At 49.0% G+C, this 19,777-nt stretch overlaps 1 protein-coding gene across 2 annotated transcripts in view; it reads right to left on the bottom strand.

Moving 5' to 3' along the window:
- LOC102463174 (cilia- and flagella-associated protein 337-like) overlaps window positions 1-19,777 on the bottom strand; it is an 84,040-nt gene that overhangs the window by 30,241 nt on the left and 34,022 nt on the right. For both annotated transcript variants that reach the window (XM_075903989.2, XM_075903990.2), the window contains 3 exons: window positions 15,669-15,808; window positions 7,670-7,815; window positions 1,855-2,072 (listed from right to left, as the gene is read on the bottom strand). In XM_075903989.2, the coding sequence (XP_075760104.2) occupies window positions 1,855-2,072; window positions 7,670-7,815; window positions 15,669-15,808 (504 nt within the window). The remainder of the gene's footprint in view (window positions 1-1,854; window positions 2,073-7,669; window positions 7,816-15,668; window positions 15,809-19,777) is intronic.

The following is a 19,777-nucleotide window of genomic DNA, read 5'->3' as shown; positions in this document are numbered from 1 at the left end:
AAGGTTGAAAAAGTGAACCGTTAAAGGTGCCAGTACAAAAAGACAAATGGAAAGAACACTGCATGTATCATTTTAATACTCGCATGGGGTTGTGTGTCAAGCTTATGATTAGGAGGGGGGTTTTTTTGGGGGGGGAGGGAGGGCTTTTCATGACTTTTCAATGCTTGGAGAGAATTAGAACCACAACATCTGATTTTAGTGAGGGTGACATGAACTTAGCTGAGTTTAACTGACACTGTGGGATCAAGCTGATGAAAGAGGATTTTCTTACCCACCCTGCTGGAGTTCTCTTCAGCAGCCCATCACATCTGCAGAGCTGCCTCTCGCTTACTGATCAGCACCTAAGGAGCTTGTGTAAACAGGCGATTTTCTGTATTCATCTTTACATAGCTTTCCCACTCCTCGGATATGGCTAAATCTGAGAACCCTAAAGGTTAGGCAGGCATGTTAACGCCTTTGATACTTAGGCTAACTTACAAAACTATTGGTAACTCCCTCTCCTACTGGACACTCCTAGTTGTCACCTCCCACCCCACACTGGAACCCACACGGAGTATCATTAAACAATTACAATCCATGCCCTGCGGGGATCCCAACCTGAAAGAAGTATTTCCTGTACCACCACTCTGGACAGGGACATCCTGGGGTGAGGGGCACCCCCCCCCACCACAGGCTTCACCCTGCCTCTGCTCTGCCCTACCTCACTCCACTCCTTCCTCCAAGCCCTGCCCCTATTCCACCCCACCTCTTCCTGCCTCCCTGCCCCCACTGCACTCCTTCCCTCAAGCCCCCACCCCAGGTGATGCAAGCCAGGGGATTAATGATGGGCCATGCTGTGGGGCAGGGGGAGACTGCCCCCCGACAGTGGAGGGAGCTGGAGCTTCCCTCTGCTCTGCTTCACTGAGGTGACGGGAAGCGGAGTGCCCTAGTCCCAGCTCACTCCCCAAAGCAGGGCTCGGGGAGGGGGGCTTTTTACAGTGCAGGGTGGGGGAGCAGGACAGGGTGGGGGTAAATTTCCATTGGCCATGGGGAAGGGGAGGAGGGAAGGTTGTCACACACGTGAGGTTGGCATGCACTTGAGGGGTGCCTTTTACTATGGATGGTGGGGGAGCAAGGCAGGGTGGGGATGGGGGTTATTTCCCATTGGCCACAGGGGCAGGGGAGGTTGGCACACGTAGTGGCTGGGGGGAGGGGTTTGGCATACAGCAGCCACAGACAGAGGGGTTGGCACACGTAGCAGCCACGGGGGGGGGGGGGGTTGGTGCGTGTAGTGGCCACAGAGAGGGATGGTTGGTGCGCGTGGCGGCCATGGGGGGGGGGGGGTTGGCGTGCGTAGCAAGCAGGGGGCACAGCCCCCTAGTATAACTGAATCTTGCACCAGGCCAGTGGTTACTGGCCAACAGTGATGAGGAAGGGAGAAGAGTTTATCATTTCTCATCGGTGATACGGGAAAGGTGCCAGAGAGAAGACCCCAGAGATGAGAGGTCTCATGTGCCTAAAGAGGATGAGCAAAAAGTCTAGTGACGTGCACTGTTGTCTTTTCCTACCTGCCCAAACTCACCTCAGATCCCTTAAAGGGAAGCCTGCCAGCCAGATCTGCCCAGCTGACAAATCAGCCCCAGTACCATGACAGTTGGTATTGTGCCGGGTAGCCCAGACTAACTGAGTTCTCCACACAAATCCCCGGCCAGCCTTGTTTTCAAGCTGCCCACATCAGTGTCTATTTGTCTTTCTTGTAGGTAAGCGCGAGCATGACAACGAGTTGCCCTGGGGGCAGAGGAGAGGTAAACATGTTCTCAGAAATTTATCACAGAAGGAGCCTTAGAAGTGATCCCTCTTGGGCAGGAAACTTACTTGGGGTGGGCGAATGTGGATGGAGTTTTCAAGTCCCATCTCTTTTCCTGCCCAAAGGTTCCCACAAATTTCCCCTCAGGCGTCCACAGTCTGGCGCTTCTGTCTGAGGAGCTGCTGAGGAGGAATGAATCCGAACCGAACATGAAGTGTTCGACGCTCACCACACTGCTGGTATGGCCTCTCCAGCTATACAGTAACGGAGGCTTCTTCAGGCAGCCCTGGACAATGGCAGACACAAGAGAAAATACGTGAGGTGGCTGGCCACTAATTAAAACCTTAAAAAAAATCCCAACATTTAACGAAGACTCCATGCTGCATGAATGGAACCTAGATTGACCCAGTCCAATGAGGCATGAGGTAAGAAGTGGGGTTATTTCTGTGAGGGATGCATTTGATTGGGTCTAGGGGAGCTGGCAGACAAAAGTAAAAGAAGGGGCAGATCCACAGATAGAAGGGGCGGGGCTGGGCAGCCAGTTTTCAGCATCACGCAGAGCACACCACATGCTCTTCAAGCCCCCCAGCCAGTCTTGAGAGCTTCCCAGAGTGCTCTCCATGGTGCTCCAGTAGCAATTTAAAGGGCCTGGGTCTCTAGCTGCTGCCACTCCTGCAGAACTGGAGGTGGTGAACGGGAGCCCCAAGCCCCTATGAATTGCTGAGCCCCGGGGCAATCTCCCCTTTGCCTCCCCCGCCATGTCGGTGGGCCTGGCTGGGTCGGAGCTAACCTCAGATAAAGGGGAGAAATTATATAACAGATTTTTTTTCTGTATTTTATCATCCTAAGACCATCAGTGCAAAACCACTGTATTAATTCCTAATTACCCCAAAGAGATTTAGGCTGTGACCTTGTGTCTGATATCCTTGGCATGGATCAGTGAAACATTTCACCCCTGATCTCCTCAGTTAATGATAAAAGGAAGTCAGGAAAAAGTGAATGCACCTTGTAGCTAATATGATTTCCAGAGCAGTGCCTGTCACGGAGCACCAGTCCCTGAATCCGAAATGAAGTTCCTCATTATCTTTAATAATGGAGAATAATGAAACCAATCTCTGGTCCTTACTCAGGCGAGACAGCCTTGGGCTTAATTGGGATGTGTGAGGGAGAGAAGGGGGAAACTAAAAAGTGAACACATGGATAATAGCCCCACTGGGACATTTACATAGTGAACCTAAAATAACTTGTGATTTCATTATGGTAACCCTCCATCTGCCCTTTCCACCTTTCTCCTCTCTGCTGTTTGACTTCACTTATGGGATCAGGAATGGAGTCTGATGTGTTTGGTAAAGCACCCAGCATGCTGTATACACTGTGGGTACTGTACAAATCATCCTATTGTACAATGTGACCAATTCCTGACCTACGCTAGCTGCGGTGTTAGTAAGATACAAAGGCTACGTCTACACTGGCAGCTTCTTGCACAAGAACTCTTTTGCGGAAGAGTTCTTGTGCAAAAACTTTTCCACAAGAGAGCATCTACACTGCCATGTGCTTTTGTGCAAGAGCATCCATGGCAGTGTAGACGCTCTCTTCCTCAAGAAAGCTCTGATGGCCATTTTAACCATAGGGGCTTCTTGCGCAAGAAATTCATGTTGCCTGTCTACACTGCCCTCTTCTGGAAGAGCTCTTGCGCAAGAGGGCTTATTCCTCATGGGGAGAGGAATAACTCTTCCAGAAGAAGCCCTGTTTTACAACGCTCTACTGTAAATTTATTTCTGGAAGAATGCTCGTGCAGTGTAGACAGCCGGCATGTTTTTGCAGAAGAACGGCTTTTCTTCTGCAAGAAGCTGCCAGTGTAGACGTAGCACTCTCAATCACTTGTTTACTTAGCACAGAGGTGGCCAATAATTTTCACAGAGAGGCCACTAAATGAATTTTGGTAGGTAGTCACGGGCTGGTTCCACTCCCCGAAGGGCTGGTTCCAGCCCCCAGAAGGGGTGGAAGAGGTGGGGCTGGGGACTAGCCTCCCCAAAGTGTTGCCTGGGGCCAGAGGCTTTGAATTAAAAACACAGTAAAGGGCTTGTGACTCCTGGTTCCGACACTACCATGTTGCCTGGCAGCCGCCCAGGGTTACTGTGGCTATTTAAAGGGCTTGCAGCTCTGGCCAGGGCAGCATTACAACCGCTAGCCATAAGTCATTTAAATAGGATCCTGCTGCCTGAACCACCGCCAGGAAATTCGGTGGCATGGGCAGCAGGCTATAAATGTAAAGCAGCCAGATGTAGTCCATGGGCCGGATCAAAGTGTTAGGTGGGCCAGATCTGGCCCCCGGGCTGCATCTTGCTCGTCACTGATTTAGCAGGTTGAATTGTATCACTTGCTTTTTGCGTGCGCGGCGTCTATAAGTCCCGGCATCGGAGATTTGGAAGGGAAGCAACTCTAGTGCTCAGCTCGTGGTATTAGTGGAGTCCGAAAGAAAGGAGCACAGTAAAGGCCGAGTTGAACTAATTTTATTTTTTGCGGGCTATATGGGCTCGTGGCTCTCCGATTTTCTCCATCAAGGTGGGTTTTTTCAAATTATGGTGTTCATTGAAGGAAATAAACAGAGTGAACATAGCAGACATATTTGGGAGAGATGCTTGAAAGTCAAATTTAGCATGGCGAAGCTGAAATTGATCATGGCCAAAGTTCATGCTTACAAAATAAAAAATCATGGAAACCCCAAAAGCTCCTGGTCAGGAAGAATGATCCAGGGGTTAGACCATTAGCTTGGGAGACACTGGACCAATGTGCTGCTTTACCAAGGCCTTTGGACAAGTCTTTCTGTGCCTTAGTTTCTCCTCTTTGAAATGGTACTCTGGTAAAATGGGATCCATATGGCATAGATGTACTGAGCTTTCCTCACCAATCCTTTTGGCCAGTGCAACAGATCTCATCCATGTTCACATGCAAACAGAAAGAAGCCTCTGTATCTACAATTCTGCATCACTAGACAACAGAACGGTCAAGTTAATCGGAGCAGAACAGCAACCCCGGAGTCCTAATGACTTGATATGTGAGGGCTAGAATAGGAATGAGTTTCTAATGTGATTCACAGCTGATAAAGGGCTAGAAGTCCACTGAGAGGACGATGGCTCGGAACCACATGAGGAAACGTTTTCATGGAGTCCGAGGCCAGAGGGAAGTGATGTGATCATCTAGTCCCGAGTTTTTCAAACTTGGGTTGCGGTGCCTCCAGGGTAAGCCACTGGCTTGTCCACGCTGCTTTGTTTACTTAATGTGTCCATCACCAGGATGCCTTGCAGCTCCCATTGGTGGCGCTTTGCCGTTTCCAGTCAAGGGGAGCCGCTCTGTGGCTTCGGACTAGTTAAATAAACAAAATGGCCTGGCCCTGCCGTTGGCTTATCCTGGTGGCCCCATGACCCAAGTTTGAAAAATACTGATCTAGTCTGATCTGCAGTACAACACAGTTCCAGAGAGTTTCCTCAGAGTAACTTCTAAAGGTGATCACTCAGGAAAAACACCTAATTTAAAAATGGTCAATGAGGAGACTCCACCTACTACGACCCTTCGTAAATTGTGAATTACTCTCACCACTACTGAAGTGCTCTGCTCTCAGAACAGGGCTGGAGCAATAGTTCTTACCAAGTTTTGTGGGTGATGGTTAGATGGTCCACAGCCTCGCTGGGCACAGTCGGATTGATAAACAACAAGGTGGTAACTATAACTCAACCCTTTCCATGAAGCTCCTAGCAACAGCTGACTGCACTTTGTAGTCTGGTCTAGTGTCTTCAAACCAATGGATCATTCTCAGGTAACAGAAGCTGCTGTTGGTCGACACTGAAACTTCTGGAACTTTCCTTCCAGACCTCTGTGAGGTCACCAACTCCCTGCCAAACGTCTCTTATTCAGACAGCATGGCACAAAAACGGATCCTGACCTGTGGGAGGGGCCTAACCACATGAAATGGGGGTGGTGGTGGTCCGATGGGCCGGGCATGTGTGTGCATGCAAGTGTAAGTGTGTGTGCAGGTGTGTGAGAGTGGGAGAAAGAAAGCTGAGGGTTCTTAAACACAAAGGGTGCGGCTAGACTACACCTCTCTGTCAACAGAGAGATGTAGATCAGGCACGTCAATATTGCTAACGAAGCAGGGATTTAAATATCCCGCACCTCATTAGCATGAACATGACCTCCGCTTTTTTTTTTTAAATGGAGCCTTTTTTTTTTTTTTTAAAGGCAGTCTAGATACGGATCTGTCGAAAATAAACCCTTTTTTGACAGATCCTGTATTCCTCAAAAAATGAGGTTTACCAGAATCTGTCGAAAAAGGGTTTATTTTTGATAGATCTGCATCTAGACTGCCGTTTTTTCCTCGAAAAAGCTCCGTTTTGAAAAAATCGGCGGCCATGTGTATGCTAATGAAACACGGGATATTTAAATCCCTGCTTCATTAGCAATTTCGATGTGCCTAATCTACATCTCTCTGTCGACAGAGAGGTGTAGTCTAGAAGTAGCCAACGGGAGTTGCTGGTAACTCAATGAATCACCCCAGTAGTAAGCAGGATCCCTACTTCAAAGATGATTTATTGTGAATTGACACGGTACGGTTGGGATGGCGAGTCTGTGCAAACCCAGAGGACAAAGTGTTCCCTTCCCTAAGAATCTGAACACCTACATCAAACAGATAACACAGGACACATCAGACAGGCAGCCACATTTCCAACGATGCAGATATTTGTACAGCTCCAGTGTAACAATTCCATGAGCACCAAAAACACTTGTTCTGCTCCACACCAAGGCTACGCAGAACTTTTCAGCATCTGTGCGACTGTTGACAGCATATCCGTCTTCCTGGAATTAAAAGCTCAGGCCTTTGCCAGCAGCTGCCTAGGTGAATCTCTGTAATCTGTGAGCAGCGTTGTGCCTATGACAAACAGCTGCACAAGTCTGGTCCTATCCAACAGTGCACACACCCAGGCATGCATGCACCCGCCTGTTTATAACAACCTAATCGGTGCTTGTTGAGTTATCATGGAACGACCTGAGCAGAGAAGGTAAAAGCAGAGATTGACCCAAATCATAACATTTAGATCTGGATTCTGCCCCAGCACTGGGGATTGCGTTCAGCGATTTTAGGCCCATAGCTAGTTTTGAAGAGACTTTTAGGGCATTTAGCTCACAAAGAATGGCAGTTCCAAGAATAAAGGGGGGAATGGATGGATTAAAATGGATAATAGACACTCAGGAAGTACGGATTGCACCTTTAGAAACTGGGACTCTCTGGTCTGGCCAGAGAGTCCCAGCGCACTGCAGGGGTTGGGGGCAAGAGCTGGGAGCCCAGTGCTATGTAAGGGAGAAGGAGGGTGCCAGGAGCTCAGCTCATTGTGGGGGGAAAAGGCAGGAGCCTGGCACTTAGATCAGCTGGGCTGGGGGGGAGGGGAGCAGAGAAGGCCGGAACATGGCCCAGATGGACTGCAGAGGTAGGGTGGGAAGCCAGGCATGCACAATTCAGCTGGGCCGCTGGGGGAGCCAATAAGCCCGGTGGGATGGCAGGGGGTGGGGCCAGCTGCAGGGGGTCAGAAATGACCTCCCCTGGTCCACCAAAATTCCTCATCTGGGACCAGTCAGGTCCCGAGGGCGCTGGACTACGGAGGTCCAGCCTGTAGCTATTCAAGTTTGCCTGATGCCTGACAGAGACAGTACAAGAAACCTGATGTTCTCTTGCCCCAAGAAGAAAGCTCTGAACAAGTGCAGCACCATGGGTATGAGCTCACTAGGGAGAATTAGACAATAAATAACACAAATGAACATGGCAACCCGGTGAACTGCTGTGCCCTTATATCACAAGGCTACTTCCATATACTGAGAATGAAGATTTACCTGAGATCTGGGAGACAGCCCGTAATCGGCAATATCCCAAACCCGGATGAATCCACATGTGTCTCCAGACACAAGCACACTGTTGGTTAGATTGGTTGACAGTCCAGTCACAGAGGCATCCTCTTTAGCTGGGGCATAATAAAAGCCTGAAACAACACAAGAGGCAGAAGGGTAACATTTCCCCAAGTGCTTAAGTGAGTTAGGAGCCTAGGTCCCATTTTTTTAAAAGAGGCAGAGGCACATAGGGATGTAAACACCGTTGATTTCGAGGAGACTCAGACATCTCCTGAGATTGGGAACCCCCTGGGGCGGGCACCATCTTTTTGTTCTGTGTTTCCATAGCACCACGCACAGTGGGACCCTGGGCATGACTAGGGCTCCTGGGCTCTGAGGTAATACAAATAAATTATAAGTGCCTAAGGCCCATATGCTCAAAGGTATTTAGGCACCTAACTCCCATTTATTTCCTAAGTCTCCCACAGGGCCGCCAATGGGAGAGGGAGGGGCAAAGGGGACAGTTACCCTGGGGCTTGGGACTCCAGGTTGATACCATGGCAACAGCAGTGGCCAAAGCCCCAGCCATATTAAAACATCACTGGAGCCATGGATGCTACTGAGGGCTGGCTGGGGGCAGCTAGCCCTAGCTCCACCCCTTCTGATATAGGCCCCTCCCCTTGTGGCGGGGGCTAGAGCTGCATTTCCCTCCTCCCCCGCCCCACATTGTCCAGGGCCCACTGAAGTCTGTTGAAGCAAAATGCAGGACAATGTAGCACTTTAAAGACTAACAAGATGGTTTATTAGATGATGAGCTTTCGTGGGCCAGACCCACTTCCTCAGATCAAATAGTGGAAGAAAGTAGTCACAACCATATATACCAAAGGATACAATTAAAAAAATGAACAAATATGAAAAGGACAAATCACATTGCAGAACAGAAGGGGGATGCGGGGGGGGTGGGAAGGGGGAGGAAGGAAGGTAAGTGTCTGTGAATTGCTGATATTAAAGGTAGGGAGAGTGGGATGTTTGTGAGTTAATGGTATTACAGGTGATAATTGGGGAAACTGTCTTGGTAATGGGTGAGAAAGTTCAAAGACTTGTTAAGTCCTTGTTGGCAAGTGTCGAATTTTAACATGAATGACAGTTCAGAGGATTCCCTTTCAAGTGCAGATGTAAAAGGTCTTTGTAGCAGAATGCAGGTGGCTAAGTCATTTAGAGAGTGTCCTGTCTGGTTAAAGTGGCAAGAAACTGTTTTCTCTTTGTGATCTTGTCTGATATCTGTTTTGTGGGCATTAATCCTTTGGCGAAGTGTCTGAGATGTTTGTCCAATGTACATAGCAGACGGACACTTTCGGCACATGATAGCATAGATTATATTTCTGGATGCGCAGGAATATGTGTTCTTGATCTTATAACTCACTTGGTTAGGTCCAATAATGGTATCAGCAGAATGAATATGTGGACAAAGCTGGCAACGGGGTTTGTTGCAAGGGAAGGTACCAGGGTTGGTATTAGTGTGGTATGTCCTGTGGTGGTTGGTAAGAATCATCTTGAGGTTAGGTGGTTGTCTATAGGAGACTATGGGTCTGTCTCCCAGAGCCTCTTTGAGTATGGTATCCTGTTCCAATATAGGCTGTAGTTTATTGATAATGTGTTGGACAGGTTTAAGTTGGGGGTTGTAGGTGATGACAAGTGGTGTTCTATTGTTGGTTTTCTTGGGTCTGTCTTGAAGTAGATGGTTTCTAGGTATTCGTCTGGCTCTTTCAATTTGCTTTTTTGTTTCTCTGGGTGGGTAGTTGAGATTTATAAATGCTTGGTAGAGATCCTGAAGCTTCTGGTCTCTGTCAGTGGGGTTAGAGCAGATGCGGTTGTATCGAAGGGCTTGGCTATAGACGATGGATCGTGTGGTGTGTTCTGGATGGGAGCTGGATGCATGTAGGTAACTGTATGAGTCGGTGGGTTTTCTGTAGAGAGTGGTGTCTAATTTTCCATTGTTGATTTGTACGGTGGTGTCCAGGAAGTGGATCTCTCGTGTAGAATGGTCCAGGCTGAGGTTGATGGTGGGGTGTAGGTTGTTGAAATCTCTGTGGAATATCTCCAGTGTTTCTTGGCCATGTGTCCAGATCATAAAGATGTCATCGATGTACCGTAGGTAGAGGAGGGGTGAAAGGGGACGGGAGTTGAGGAAACGTTGTTCTAGGTCAGCCATAAAGATGTTAGCATACTGTGGGGCCATGCGTGTACCCATGGCTGTGCCGCTGATCTGGAGGTATAAGTTGTTCTCAAACTGGAAATAATTGTGGGTGAGAACAAAGTTACATAGGTCTGCTATCAGGTTGGCAGTAGTGTCCTCTGGGATAGTGTTTCTAATTGCTTGTAATCCGTCTTCATGTGGGATGTTGGTATATAGAGCTTCTACATCCATGGTGGCAAGGATGGTATTATTGGGGAGGTTATCGATGTTTTGTAGTTTCCTTAGGAAGTCAGTAGTGTCTCGGAGATAGCTGGGGGTATTGGTTACGAAGGGTTTGAGAAGAGTGTCTACATAGCTGGATAGACCAGTAGTGAGCGTGCCAAGACCAGAGATGATGGGACGTCCGGGGTGCCCAGGTTTATGGATCTTGGGAAGTAGATAGAACAATCCTGGTCGGGGGTCAGAAGGTGATTCTGTGAGGATTTGTTCCCGAGTAGCTGTGGGGAGGCTGTGTGAAGTCTGTTGCCAGCCCTAATCCTCTGTAACTCATTTAAATGGGACTTAGTCATTTTTGAAAATCGTATCCTAACTCTTCTAGGAAGTCAGTCCGGTTCAAAGAACATGTACTATTGCTTTTTAAAAATTCCTCATCTGTGATATTAGGATCATTTAGAATATTTAACACAGCAAGAGATATTGAAATCTGCTTCCACGAGCACCAGTAATGCTGGTTTTTAATTTCTGAGCTCCTTTCAGCATGAACAATGAAACGGGCCAGTCAGTTTCACCTCCCTTGCTGGTTGCTGTTGTTAGCTTCACTTTTTTGATGCCCGTGCACAGGTAAAATGTGACAATGCTTGGGTTGCAATTTAAGACAGCAGGAGAACATGATATAGCGCGCCCCAAAACCAGCCTCCATTCAACGTCCCAAAATTAATTACAAATGTATGGATCTTAATTTTTTTAGTGGAAAAAAAAAATCTAAATTTGGAGCCTAACGGGCCTTGAAGAAATAACATGGTCCTACCATAGACTATCCTATTACAAGGACAGCTGCCTTTTGAAAGTGGCTTTGTTAGGTAGATCTTCAGCAATAGTTTGTTATAAAGAGGATTCCTATGTGCTTGTACAGACAGAAATTTGTCACCCTCTATTCAAGACAGTCACCTCTGGGTTGGAATCTGTCAGCCATTCTGTGCCAAAAACACTGGGTAATAGTTCTTGTTGTTGAATATTTCCTTCGGTTGAAATGTTAGAATTTTTTGGGAAGCAGTTATTCATGTTGGAATTTGGCACTGTGTGTGAGACCCTCTCCAAAGTGGCCAAGATACCCCGGGGTAGGACGCTCACCTGAGATGTGAGAGACATGGATGTGGAGCAGGCACTCAAATCGGGGTCACCAATACACCAAGTGAAGATCCAAATGTTTGGGCTATGGATTCTCTCTCTCTTTTTGTCCCAATGAATATTTAATTACTTATACTAAGTGGAACAGCTCTAGAAGGAATTCTGTTTAGACAGTTGGACTCTCTGGTGTGGTTGGGACACATGGCTAGTTTGTTGGAGATGCAAGTGAATGTCCGAATCACTGAGCTATTGGCTGTTTGGGGGATTTTCTCTCTCTCTCTTTGTGAAACATTTCTAAAGTCCTCACTTTTGTATGGATATGGAATGAAAATAAATTCAGAAACCTCAACATTGTTCATGGAAGGAAGTTCAGCATCTTGTACGGCATCTTACGGAGGTTCCTCAAAATCAGTGCCTACTTTCAAAATATTGGCCTGAGCTTGCATCCTCTTCACAGCTCAGAGGTGCGATTTCCAATGCAGGTGGATATGACCTGCACCAGCTCTGCTTGAGATAGTGCCCAAAAATCACACTTCAGTCGCAGGGAGTTGCCCAAGGAAGTACCCAGTGGATTGGGTGGGACTGTATGGGTATGTCTACACTTGTATCCTCTTTCAAGACAGGGATGCAAATGAAGACATTCAAAATTGCAAATGAAGCCGGGATTTAAATATCCCATGCTTCATTTGCATATTCGTGTTATGGCGCTATTTCGAAATAGCGCTATTTTGAAACAACAGATGCTGTTAAGATGCGGTTATTTCAACAGAAAACCCTTCTCTCGAAATAACTGGTAAACATCATTGTATGAGGAATAAGGGTTATTTTAAGAGAAGGGTTTTCTCTCGAAATAACCGCATCTTAACAGCGTCTGTTATTTCGAAATAGCGCCATAACGCAAATATGCAAATGAAGCGAGGGCTATTTAAATCCCGGCTTCATTTGCAATTTCAAATGTCTTCATTTGCATCCCTCTCTCGAAAGAGGGTGCAAGTGTAGACATACCCATACTTGGGCAGCTACCCAGAGTGTCTCTGTAGCCACACTACTGATAGGCTCTATAAATTGAGCAGAGCTGCATGGGTATGTCTATCTATGGCTGTCTGCCTGTGGAATCACACCTCCCAGACACTATGTAGATGTGCCCTTAGTATCTTTGGGCAAAATCCTGATCCTACTGAAGTCAATTGGAGTTTTGCCATTATCTTCAATGGGGCCAGGATTTCGCCCTTTTGCAAGTCCTTTGACTCACTGTTACTGGTTGTTGACACAGATGGAAATTCCTCAGTTGCCATGGGTTTCATTTTCAGGGACAGCTCACCGTGTACAAATGCAGCCCACTTGCACCCCATGAACGCCGCGCTCCCTTTTCTGCTGAGCTAAAACGATCTCTTGTAGTGAGTGTGGCTGGGCACTAAATGATCCTTCTTTGGTTTTTGTGCATGGGAATTTCTTGTACATTTCCTAAGTTTGGCGCAATGCTTGCACTTTGGTTTTCATTTTTGTAGTTTATTCTTTCCTCCGCAGAGATACTGAAGTGAGGCATTGAAAAAAACCAAACTCAGCCCAACCCAGCGTAACCCCTATCATTGTGAAAAACATTTCCCAAGAGAAAGGGTTTAAATATCCCATTTTCAAAGCTGGCCTCATGGAATGTTTGGAAGCTTTTCTATTTAGTTAGCATTTTGGTTTTTGTAAATAACTTAGATACCTTTCCAATTTTGCTTAGTGCCAATTCCAATAACTGTAACATTGTGTTATAGGAAGGAGCGAGAATAAATATGATGCATCAGATAGGTCAGATACATCCCTGTTCTTACATCAGGGAAGAGTTGGCTCTTTGGGCCAAATCCTTGTTCCAGTGAGGCTGATGGATGTTGCCAAAGTGAGGAGGAGTCCTGTGGCACCTTATAGACTAAGGCCGTGTCCAGACTCAGGGGTTTTTTCGGGAAAAGTAGCCTTTTCCCGAAAAAATTTCCCCTGCGTCCAGACTCAAGCCGCGTTCTTTCGAAATTATTTCGAAAGAACGCGGCTTTTCTTTCGATGGCGGTAAACCTCGTTTCACGAGGAAGAACGCCTTCCTTCAAAAGTTCCTCTTTTGAAGGAAGGCGTTCTTCAATGTAAAGAGGCCGTCTTCAAAAGAGAGCATCCAGACTCGCTGGGTGCTCTCTTTCGAAAAAGTGGATTTCTCTTTCGAAAGATCCGCCTGCAGTCTAGACGCGATCTTTTGAAAGAGGCTCTTTCGAAAGATGCTTTCGAAAGAGCCTCTTTCGAAAGAAGCCTGCAGTCTAGACATAGCCTGAGGGAATGTCTAGACTGCATCCCTCTGTCGGCAGAGGGATGCAGATTAGCCAGGTCGACATTGCAAATGAAGCGGGGATTTAAATATCCTGTGCTTAATTTGCATTAAAAAATGGCCACGGTTTTTGCCGACATCACTTTGTCGGCAAAAAGAGGCAGTCTAGAGGGGGATCTGTTGAGAAAGAAAGCCTTTTTCGACAGATCCTGTAAATCTCCTTGCAGGAGGCATAAGGAATCTGTCAAAAAAGGCTTTCTTTCTCGACAGATCCCCCTCTGACTGCCTCTTTTTGGCCGACAAAGTGCTGAGTCTGCAAAAACTGCAGCCATTTTTTTAAGCAAATTAAGCACAGGATATTTAAATCCCCGCTTCATTTGCAATGTCAATCTGCCTAATCTGCATCCCTCTGCCGACAGAGGGATGCAGTCTAGACACACCCTAACAGATTTATTGGAGCATAAGCTTTCGTGGGCAAAGACCGACTTCGTCAGATGGATGTTGTGCTTTTAATTCCAAAGGGACCAGGATTTGGTTCAATAACCTCATAAGTCTGTCCTTGGAGAGACAATTCTCAGAACAACAGAGCAGTTAAAGATCAGAACACACCGGTGAACACGGATCCGTTTAATTCCAATCCAGTTTTCGCTGTCAGGTGCCAGCAGCAAGCAAGCCCTTTAACAATAAGCTATAGCTACATTAGCACTTTTGTCAATATAACTTGTGTCGCTGACGGGTGTGAAAAAACACCCCCACCGAGTGACAAGTTACACCAACAGACCTGCTGGTATGAACAGCTCTCTCCTGCCGACATAGCCGCTGCCGCTCATTGGGGATGTTTCATTAAGTCAGGGGTGGCCAATAAAAAAAGGGCAGCCCTCCAGGATTAATCCATGGCAGGCCGCTGCCACTATATTTACCTGCACGTCTGTGCTGGTACTGGGCAATCACAGTTCTCATTGGCCACAGATTGCTGTTCCTGGCCAATGGGAGTGGCAGGAAGCAGCTTGGACCAGGACGCCCCTTCCTGCCACTCCAATTAGCTGCAAATGGCAATCTGTGGCCAATGAGAGCTGTGATCGCCCAATACCTGGAGAGGTGCAGGTACATTCAGTGAGGGCCCGCCAGGGGCTAACCCTGTGTATTCTACGTAGCTGGAGTTGCGTACTTTAAGCCAAGCTTCCAGGTCTAGTGTAGACCTGGCTTGAGTGCTACAGTAGTACAGCTTCACTGGCGTCATTGTGCTGCTATGGCACTGTGGCTACATCTACATTGCACTTTCTTGCGCAAGAACATATGCAAATGAGGCACGGCAATGAATATTTGCATACTTCATGAGCCGCCACTTTTGCGCAAGAGCCGTTCCGCCGCTTATTTTGAGGCAGAACAGCTCTTGTGCAAGAGGGGGCTTTTGCACAAGAAGGAGCAGTATAGACTGCTTCTTCTTGTGCCAAAGCCCCTTGAACAAAAATGACGGCTCATTCAGTATGCAAATGAGGCACGACAATATTCATCACCGCCCCTCATTTGCCTATGTTCTTGCACAAGAAAGTGCAATGTAGACGTAGCCTGTAAGCGTAGACAAGCCCTCAGTTACGATTAGCTTAGGCAAAGGCTGAATAGGTGACTAACCAAAGCAACACATTGCAGGGCAACACCAAGACCCCAGACACCTGGAAACTAATTTTCCAGCAGGGAGAGACCACCAGGTGCATACATTCCCAAAATCCATTTACAGAGAACAGGCTGCAGAAGCAGCCAGATAGCTGGAAGACTCTGTCCTCCTGGACTCCTGACTGTGGGGTGCAGGAGAAGAACAGTGACCTCCCTTTTCTAACCTAGGTTGGGCATAAGATGGGGATGGAAGAGGAATAGTGTGAGCTCCAGGATGAATTACTTCAGGTTAGATGGAGGTTTCTCCCTTGTTTCGCTAGCACCAAAGCAAGCGTTTTTCTGCAACAGTCTCATGGGCTGTTGGCCATGAACCACGAGGCCTGAAGGAGACATACACCTCCTCATCTCTAGCGAGGCAGCAATGAGCCCTCAACAACGGTTCCCCACTGATGTTAACTCCCACTGACTTTGGTGAGCCAGGAGTTCTCCAGAGGCCTCCAAGATCTAAACGTCTCGCGGAAGTTACGATGACTTTCACGGGTACGTCTTACCAAATTCCCGTTCTTCTGCAAGGATACTCCACCAACGCAGGTTCCCGGCATCAGAGCTCACAAGGATTCCGCTCGCTTTTGAAACGCTGTCCATGGATCGATGCTGGAGAAACAGCAGTTTTTCCACCGGAGGATGTGGCCTAAAATTCAATGCAGATGATTAGACCATCCCCACCTCTTTATTTTCTTGAAAGTCCACCTAGCACATCAAAACGCCCAGCAATTTTTTATAAAGGGCTAGTTATTTCTATTGGAAAGGAGGAAGGCCTACAACTATCAATTAGATTGCACTGGAAATACTAAGCTTTTCCTGTTGTTGCTTCCTTCACACAGACATAATTTTAAAAAAATCCCACACATTTATTTTTTATTTAACTCATGCCAATTTCTATAGGAGAACCCCCATATAAATAACTGCACTCATTTGCCATTAAACACCCAACAAAGCTTGAGCTATGGGCATCAGAGTGCTGGAAGCAAGAAGTCAAAAGTAGATCTGACCTAAGGCCCCGAGCCTGCACTGGGTAGCATGTGGGTGAACGGCTGTTCCCACAAAGAGCCTGACAGAAGTCAGTGAGACTCTGTAATATCTCAAGGGGCCCTGCCCATGTGGAGCTCATGGCAGGGATGAGGTCTAGTTGGGACAAATGTCAAAGTAGTTTTGCGGTGGCTCATGGTGGGGCGTTTCATATCATGTGGTGGATACGTTGCGTTTGGCTCCTTTTCAAAACCTTTGCAAAGGGTGTAATGCTTCTCGATGTCCCTTATCAGCCCAGTCGTATTTCATTATTGCACACACTGCTGGAAACACCAGCCCTGATCCAAAGTCCATTGAAGCAGATACATGTTTTCCCATTGACACCAGGGAACTCTGGACCAGGCCCGCAGCTAGATTCTTACAGCGAACCAGGGCAAGAATGGAAAATGGTGTCACGCCGCTGTAACCATGTGGGGAGACCGGCCCAGTATGTTTATGGAGGGTCAGATTCTGCCTGCCTTGTTGGAGTTGGGTCCTGCTCTTCTCAGCAGTGTGTCAGTCTCTATCTGCAGCAAATTGCAACACCTCTGCCCCGCCCCTCTGGCTCAGCTGGTCCTCTGAGGGTGGAGCTCAGGCTTTGGCCATTCTTTATCCCTGGCTCAGGGGGCAGTAAGTGGTAAGGGGTACAAGGGAGGTTTTTACTCCTCCTTTCTTCCATGTATGTAGGGGCAGATGACCATTTTGCAGGGCCCAGGGCAGCAGAATTTCGCGGGGCCTCCCTTTGCCATGGTGCATGCGCGGGGTTTTTTGAAGCGCGGGGCCCGGGGCGGCCGCCCCGCTCGCCCTGCCCTATATCCGCCCTTGCATGTATGGATGTGCGGTGCAAGTCGAACTCTAGCCAGTTAGCCCTAGATAGTGTACACCAGCGTTTCTGAAAGTGCTCTGCGAAACCACTTTGAGAAACACATTAACTGGCCGCTTTGGTTTGTTTATTTACTGGCACTGAGGCCACGGAGCCTCGCAGCTCCCATTGACTCCGTTTCGCTTTTTGCAGCCAAGCGGAGCCGTGGGAAGCGGTGGCCCGGCCCACGCCGCTTCCTGAGGCTCCCATTGGCTGCAAAGGATGAAACGGAGCCAATGGGAGCCACGAGGCCCCATGGCCACGGTGCCAGTAAATAAACAAACCGAGGCGGCCAGTTTATGTGTTTCTCAAAGTGGTTTCATGGAGCGCTTTCAGAAACGCTGGTGTAGACCAAACCCATAGAGGCTGGCCTACATTGCATGAACCTAATCCTATAAACCAGGGCTGGACATGATGCAGCCTGGGGCCCAGATCCAACATGCTTAACACTTTGATCTGGGCTGGGGTCTACATCTGACCACTTTCTATATACAGGCAGTCCCTCACTTACGCGGATCCGACTTATGTCGGATCCGCACTTACGAACGGGGCTTTTCTCGCCCCGGAGCTCACGGGTGACGGGTCGCCACCCGTGTCCTCTGTGGCAAGAAAAGCTTATCCCGGTCTCCCTGGTCTGCTGGGGGGTCCAACAAAGCCGCTGGACCCACCCAGCAGACCAGGGACACCCAAGCAAAGCCGCCCAGGCGGCGGCTTTGCTCCCAGGTAAACGAGCAAAGCCGCCCAGGCGGCGGCTTTGCTCTGGTGTCCCTGGTCTGCTGGGGGGGTCCAGCGGCTTTGTTGGACCCCCCCAGCAGACCAGGGGGACAGGAGCAAAGCTGCGGAGCACGCCTGCAGCGGGACAGCCCGGGCGCGCTTGGGCTGTCCCGCTGCGGGCGTGCTCCAAGGCTTTGCTCCCCATCTCCCTGCAGACCAGGGGAGCAAAGACGCGGAGCATGACCGCAGCGGGACAGCCCAAGCGTGCCCGGGCTGTCCCACTGCAGGAGTGCTCCGCGGCTTTGCTCTCCATCTCCCTGGTCTGCAGGGAGACGGGGAGACGGGGAGCAAAGCCTTGGAGCACGCCCGCAGAGGGACAGCCCAGGCGCGCTTGGGCTGTCCCACTCCGGGCGTGCTCCGCGTCTTTGCTCCGGGTCTCCCAGGTCAGCAGACCAGGGAGACGGAGCAAAGCCGTGGAGGACTTGGGCGGTCCCGCCACTCCCATCTCCCTGGTCTGCTGGGGTGGGGTGCATCTAGTGCCCCCCCCAGAAGACCAGGCTTTTCTTGCCTACCCCTGGGGTAGAGCAGCTGGGGGCTGCTGGGTTGGTCCCGCAGAGCCACTCCGGACCAACCGGGCAGCACCCCAGCTGCTCTGCCCCAGGTATCCTGATTCAGCCGCTGCTGGTCAGTTTCAGCAGTGGCTGAATCAGGACTCCTGGGGCAGAGCAGCTGGGGTGCTGCTGGGTTGCTCCAGTAGCCCGGAGGAGCCGCGCTACTGGAGCAACCCAGCAGCACCCCAGCTGCTCTGCCCCAGGCGTCCCCAAGTTAGCCGCTGCTGAAACTGACCAGCGGCTGACTACAGGAAGCCCGAGGCAGAGTTGCTCTGCCCCAGGCTTCCTGGAATCAGCTGCTGATCAGTTTCAGCAGCAGCTGACTTGGGGACGCCTGGGTTTCTTAAGTTGAATCTGTATGTAAGTCAGAACTGGCGTCCAGATTCAGCCGCGGTTAAAACTGATCAGTTTCAGCAGCGGCTGATGCCAGTTCTGACTTACATACAGATTCAACTTAAGAACAAACCTACAGTCCCTATCTTATACAGGCAGTCCCCGGGTTACGTACAACTTGTGTCCTGTGCCACTAAATCTCTAGGCGGTGGCTCAGAAACCAGGATCCCATGTAAATGGCCAAAGCCGCAAGCCCTTTAAATAGTGGTAGCAACCATGGGCGGCTGCCAGGCAACATGGTAGCAGTGGAGCTGGGAGCTGCAAGCCCTTTGCTGTGTTTTTAATTCAAAGCCTCCAGCCTCAGACAACTCTGGAGTGAAGCTAGTCCCCGGCCCCGCCCCTTCCATCCCAGGCCCTGCCCCTTTTGGGGGTCAGAATTACCACGTACCAAAATTCGTGAAGTGGTTCCCCCTGTGAAAATTATTTCCCACCTTTGCTGTAAACCATATACAGTAATTCCTCATTTAACACTATAGATATGCTTCAGAAAATGATCGTGTTAAGTGAAAACGTGTTATGTGGGGTCAATTTTCCCATTGAAAATAATGGAAAAAGTGGGGGTTGCATTTCAAGCGGTGGTGTCTGTTGGGACTGGGACATAAGGTTGTGGGAGAAAGGGGACTGGGTTACAGCAGGGGGGAAGGTGTTTGGCTCTGGGGAAGGGAAGGGGAGGAGAGGAGAGGGGGATTGGGTTGGGAGTATGCCCCTGTGACGGGTCTGCCAGGCCCCGCACTGCGTCCGGCGAGGGTGGGTCGCCGGGGAATTGCGCGGTGAGTGGTGAACCCTCCGCCGCTTTGCAGGGAGGCGGGAGAAGTCCCGCGCAGTCACCGGCAACAGGCTGGCTGGGGAAATTGTGTTATTCTGGGGATGGTCGTGTAATTCAAAAAACGTCCCCTAAAAAGAAAATCGTGCTATCGCAAAAACGTGTTAAGCAGGCACGTGTTCAATGAGGAATTACTCTACTCTTAAAATTCTTGTTAGCGTCCATGTCTTGTAGGATTGGGCCCAATTT

This window comes from Pelodiscus sinensis, chromosome 20 (genome assembly GCF_052426305.1).
Source record: "Pelodiscus sinensis isolate ZL-2025 chromosome 20, ASM5242630v1, whole genome shotgun sequence".
NCBI lineage: Eukaryota > Metazoa > Chordata > Testudines > Trionychidae > Pelodiscus > Pelodiscus sinensis.
This window is presented reverse-complemented; position numbering and strand designations above follow the sequence as displayed.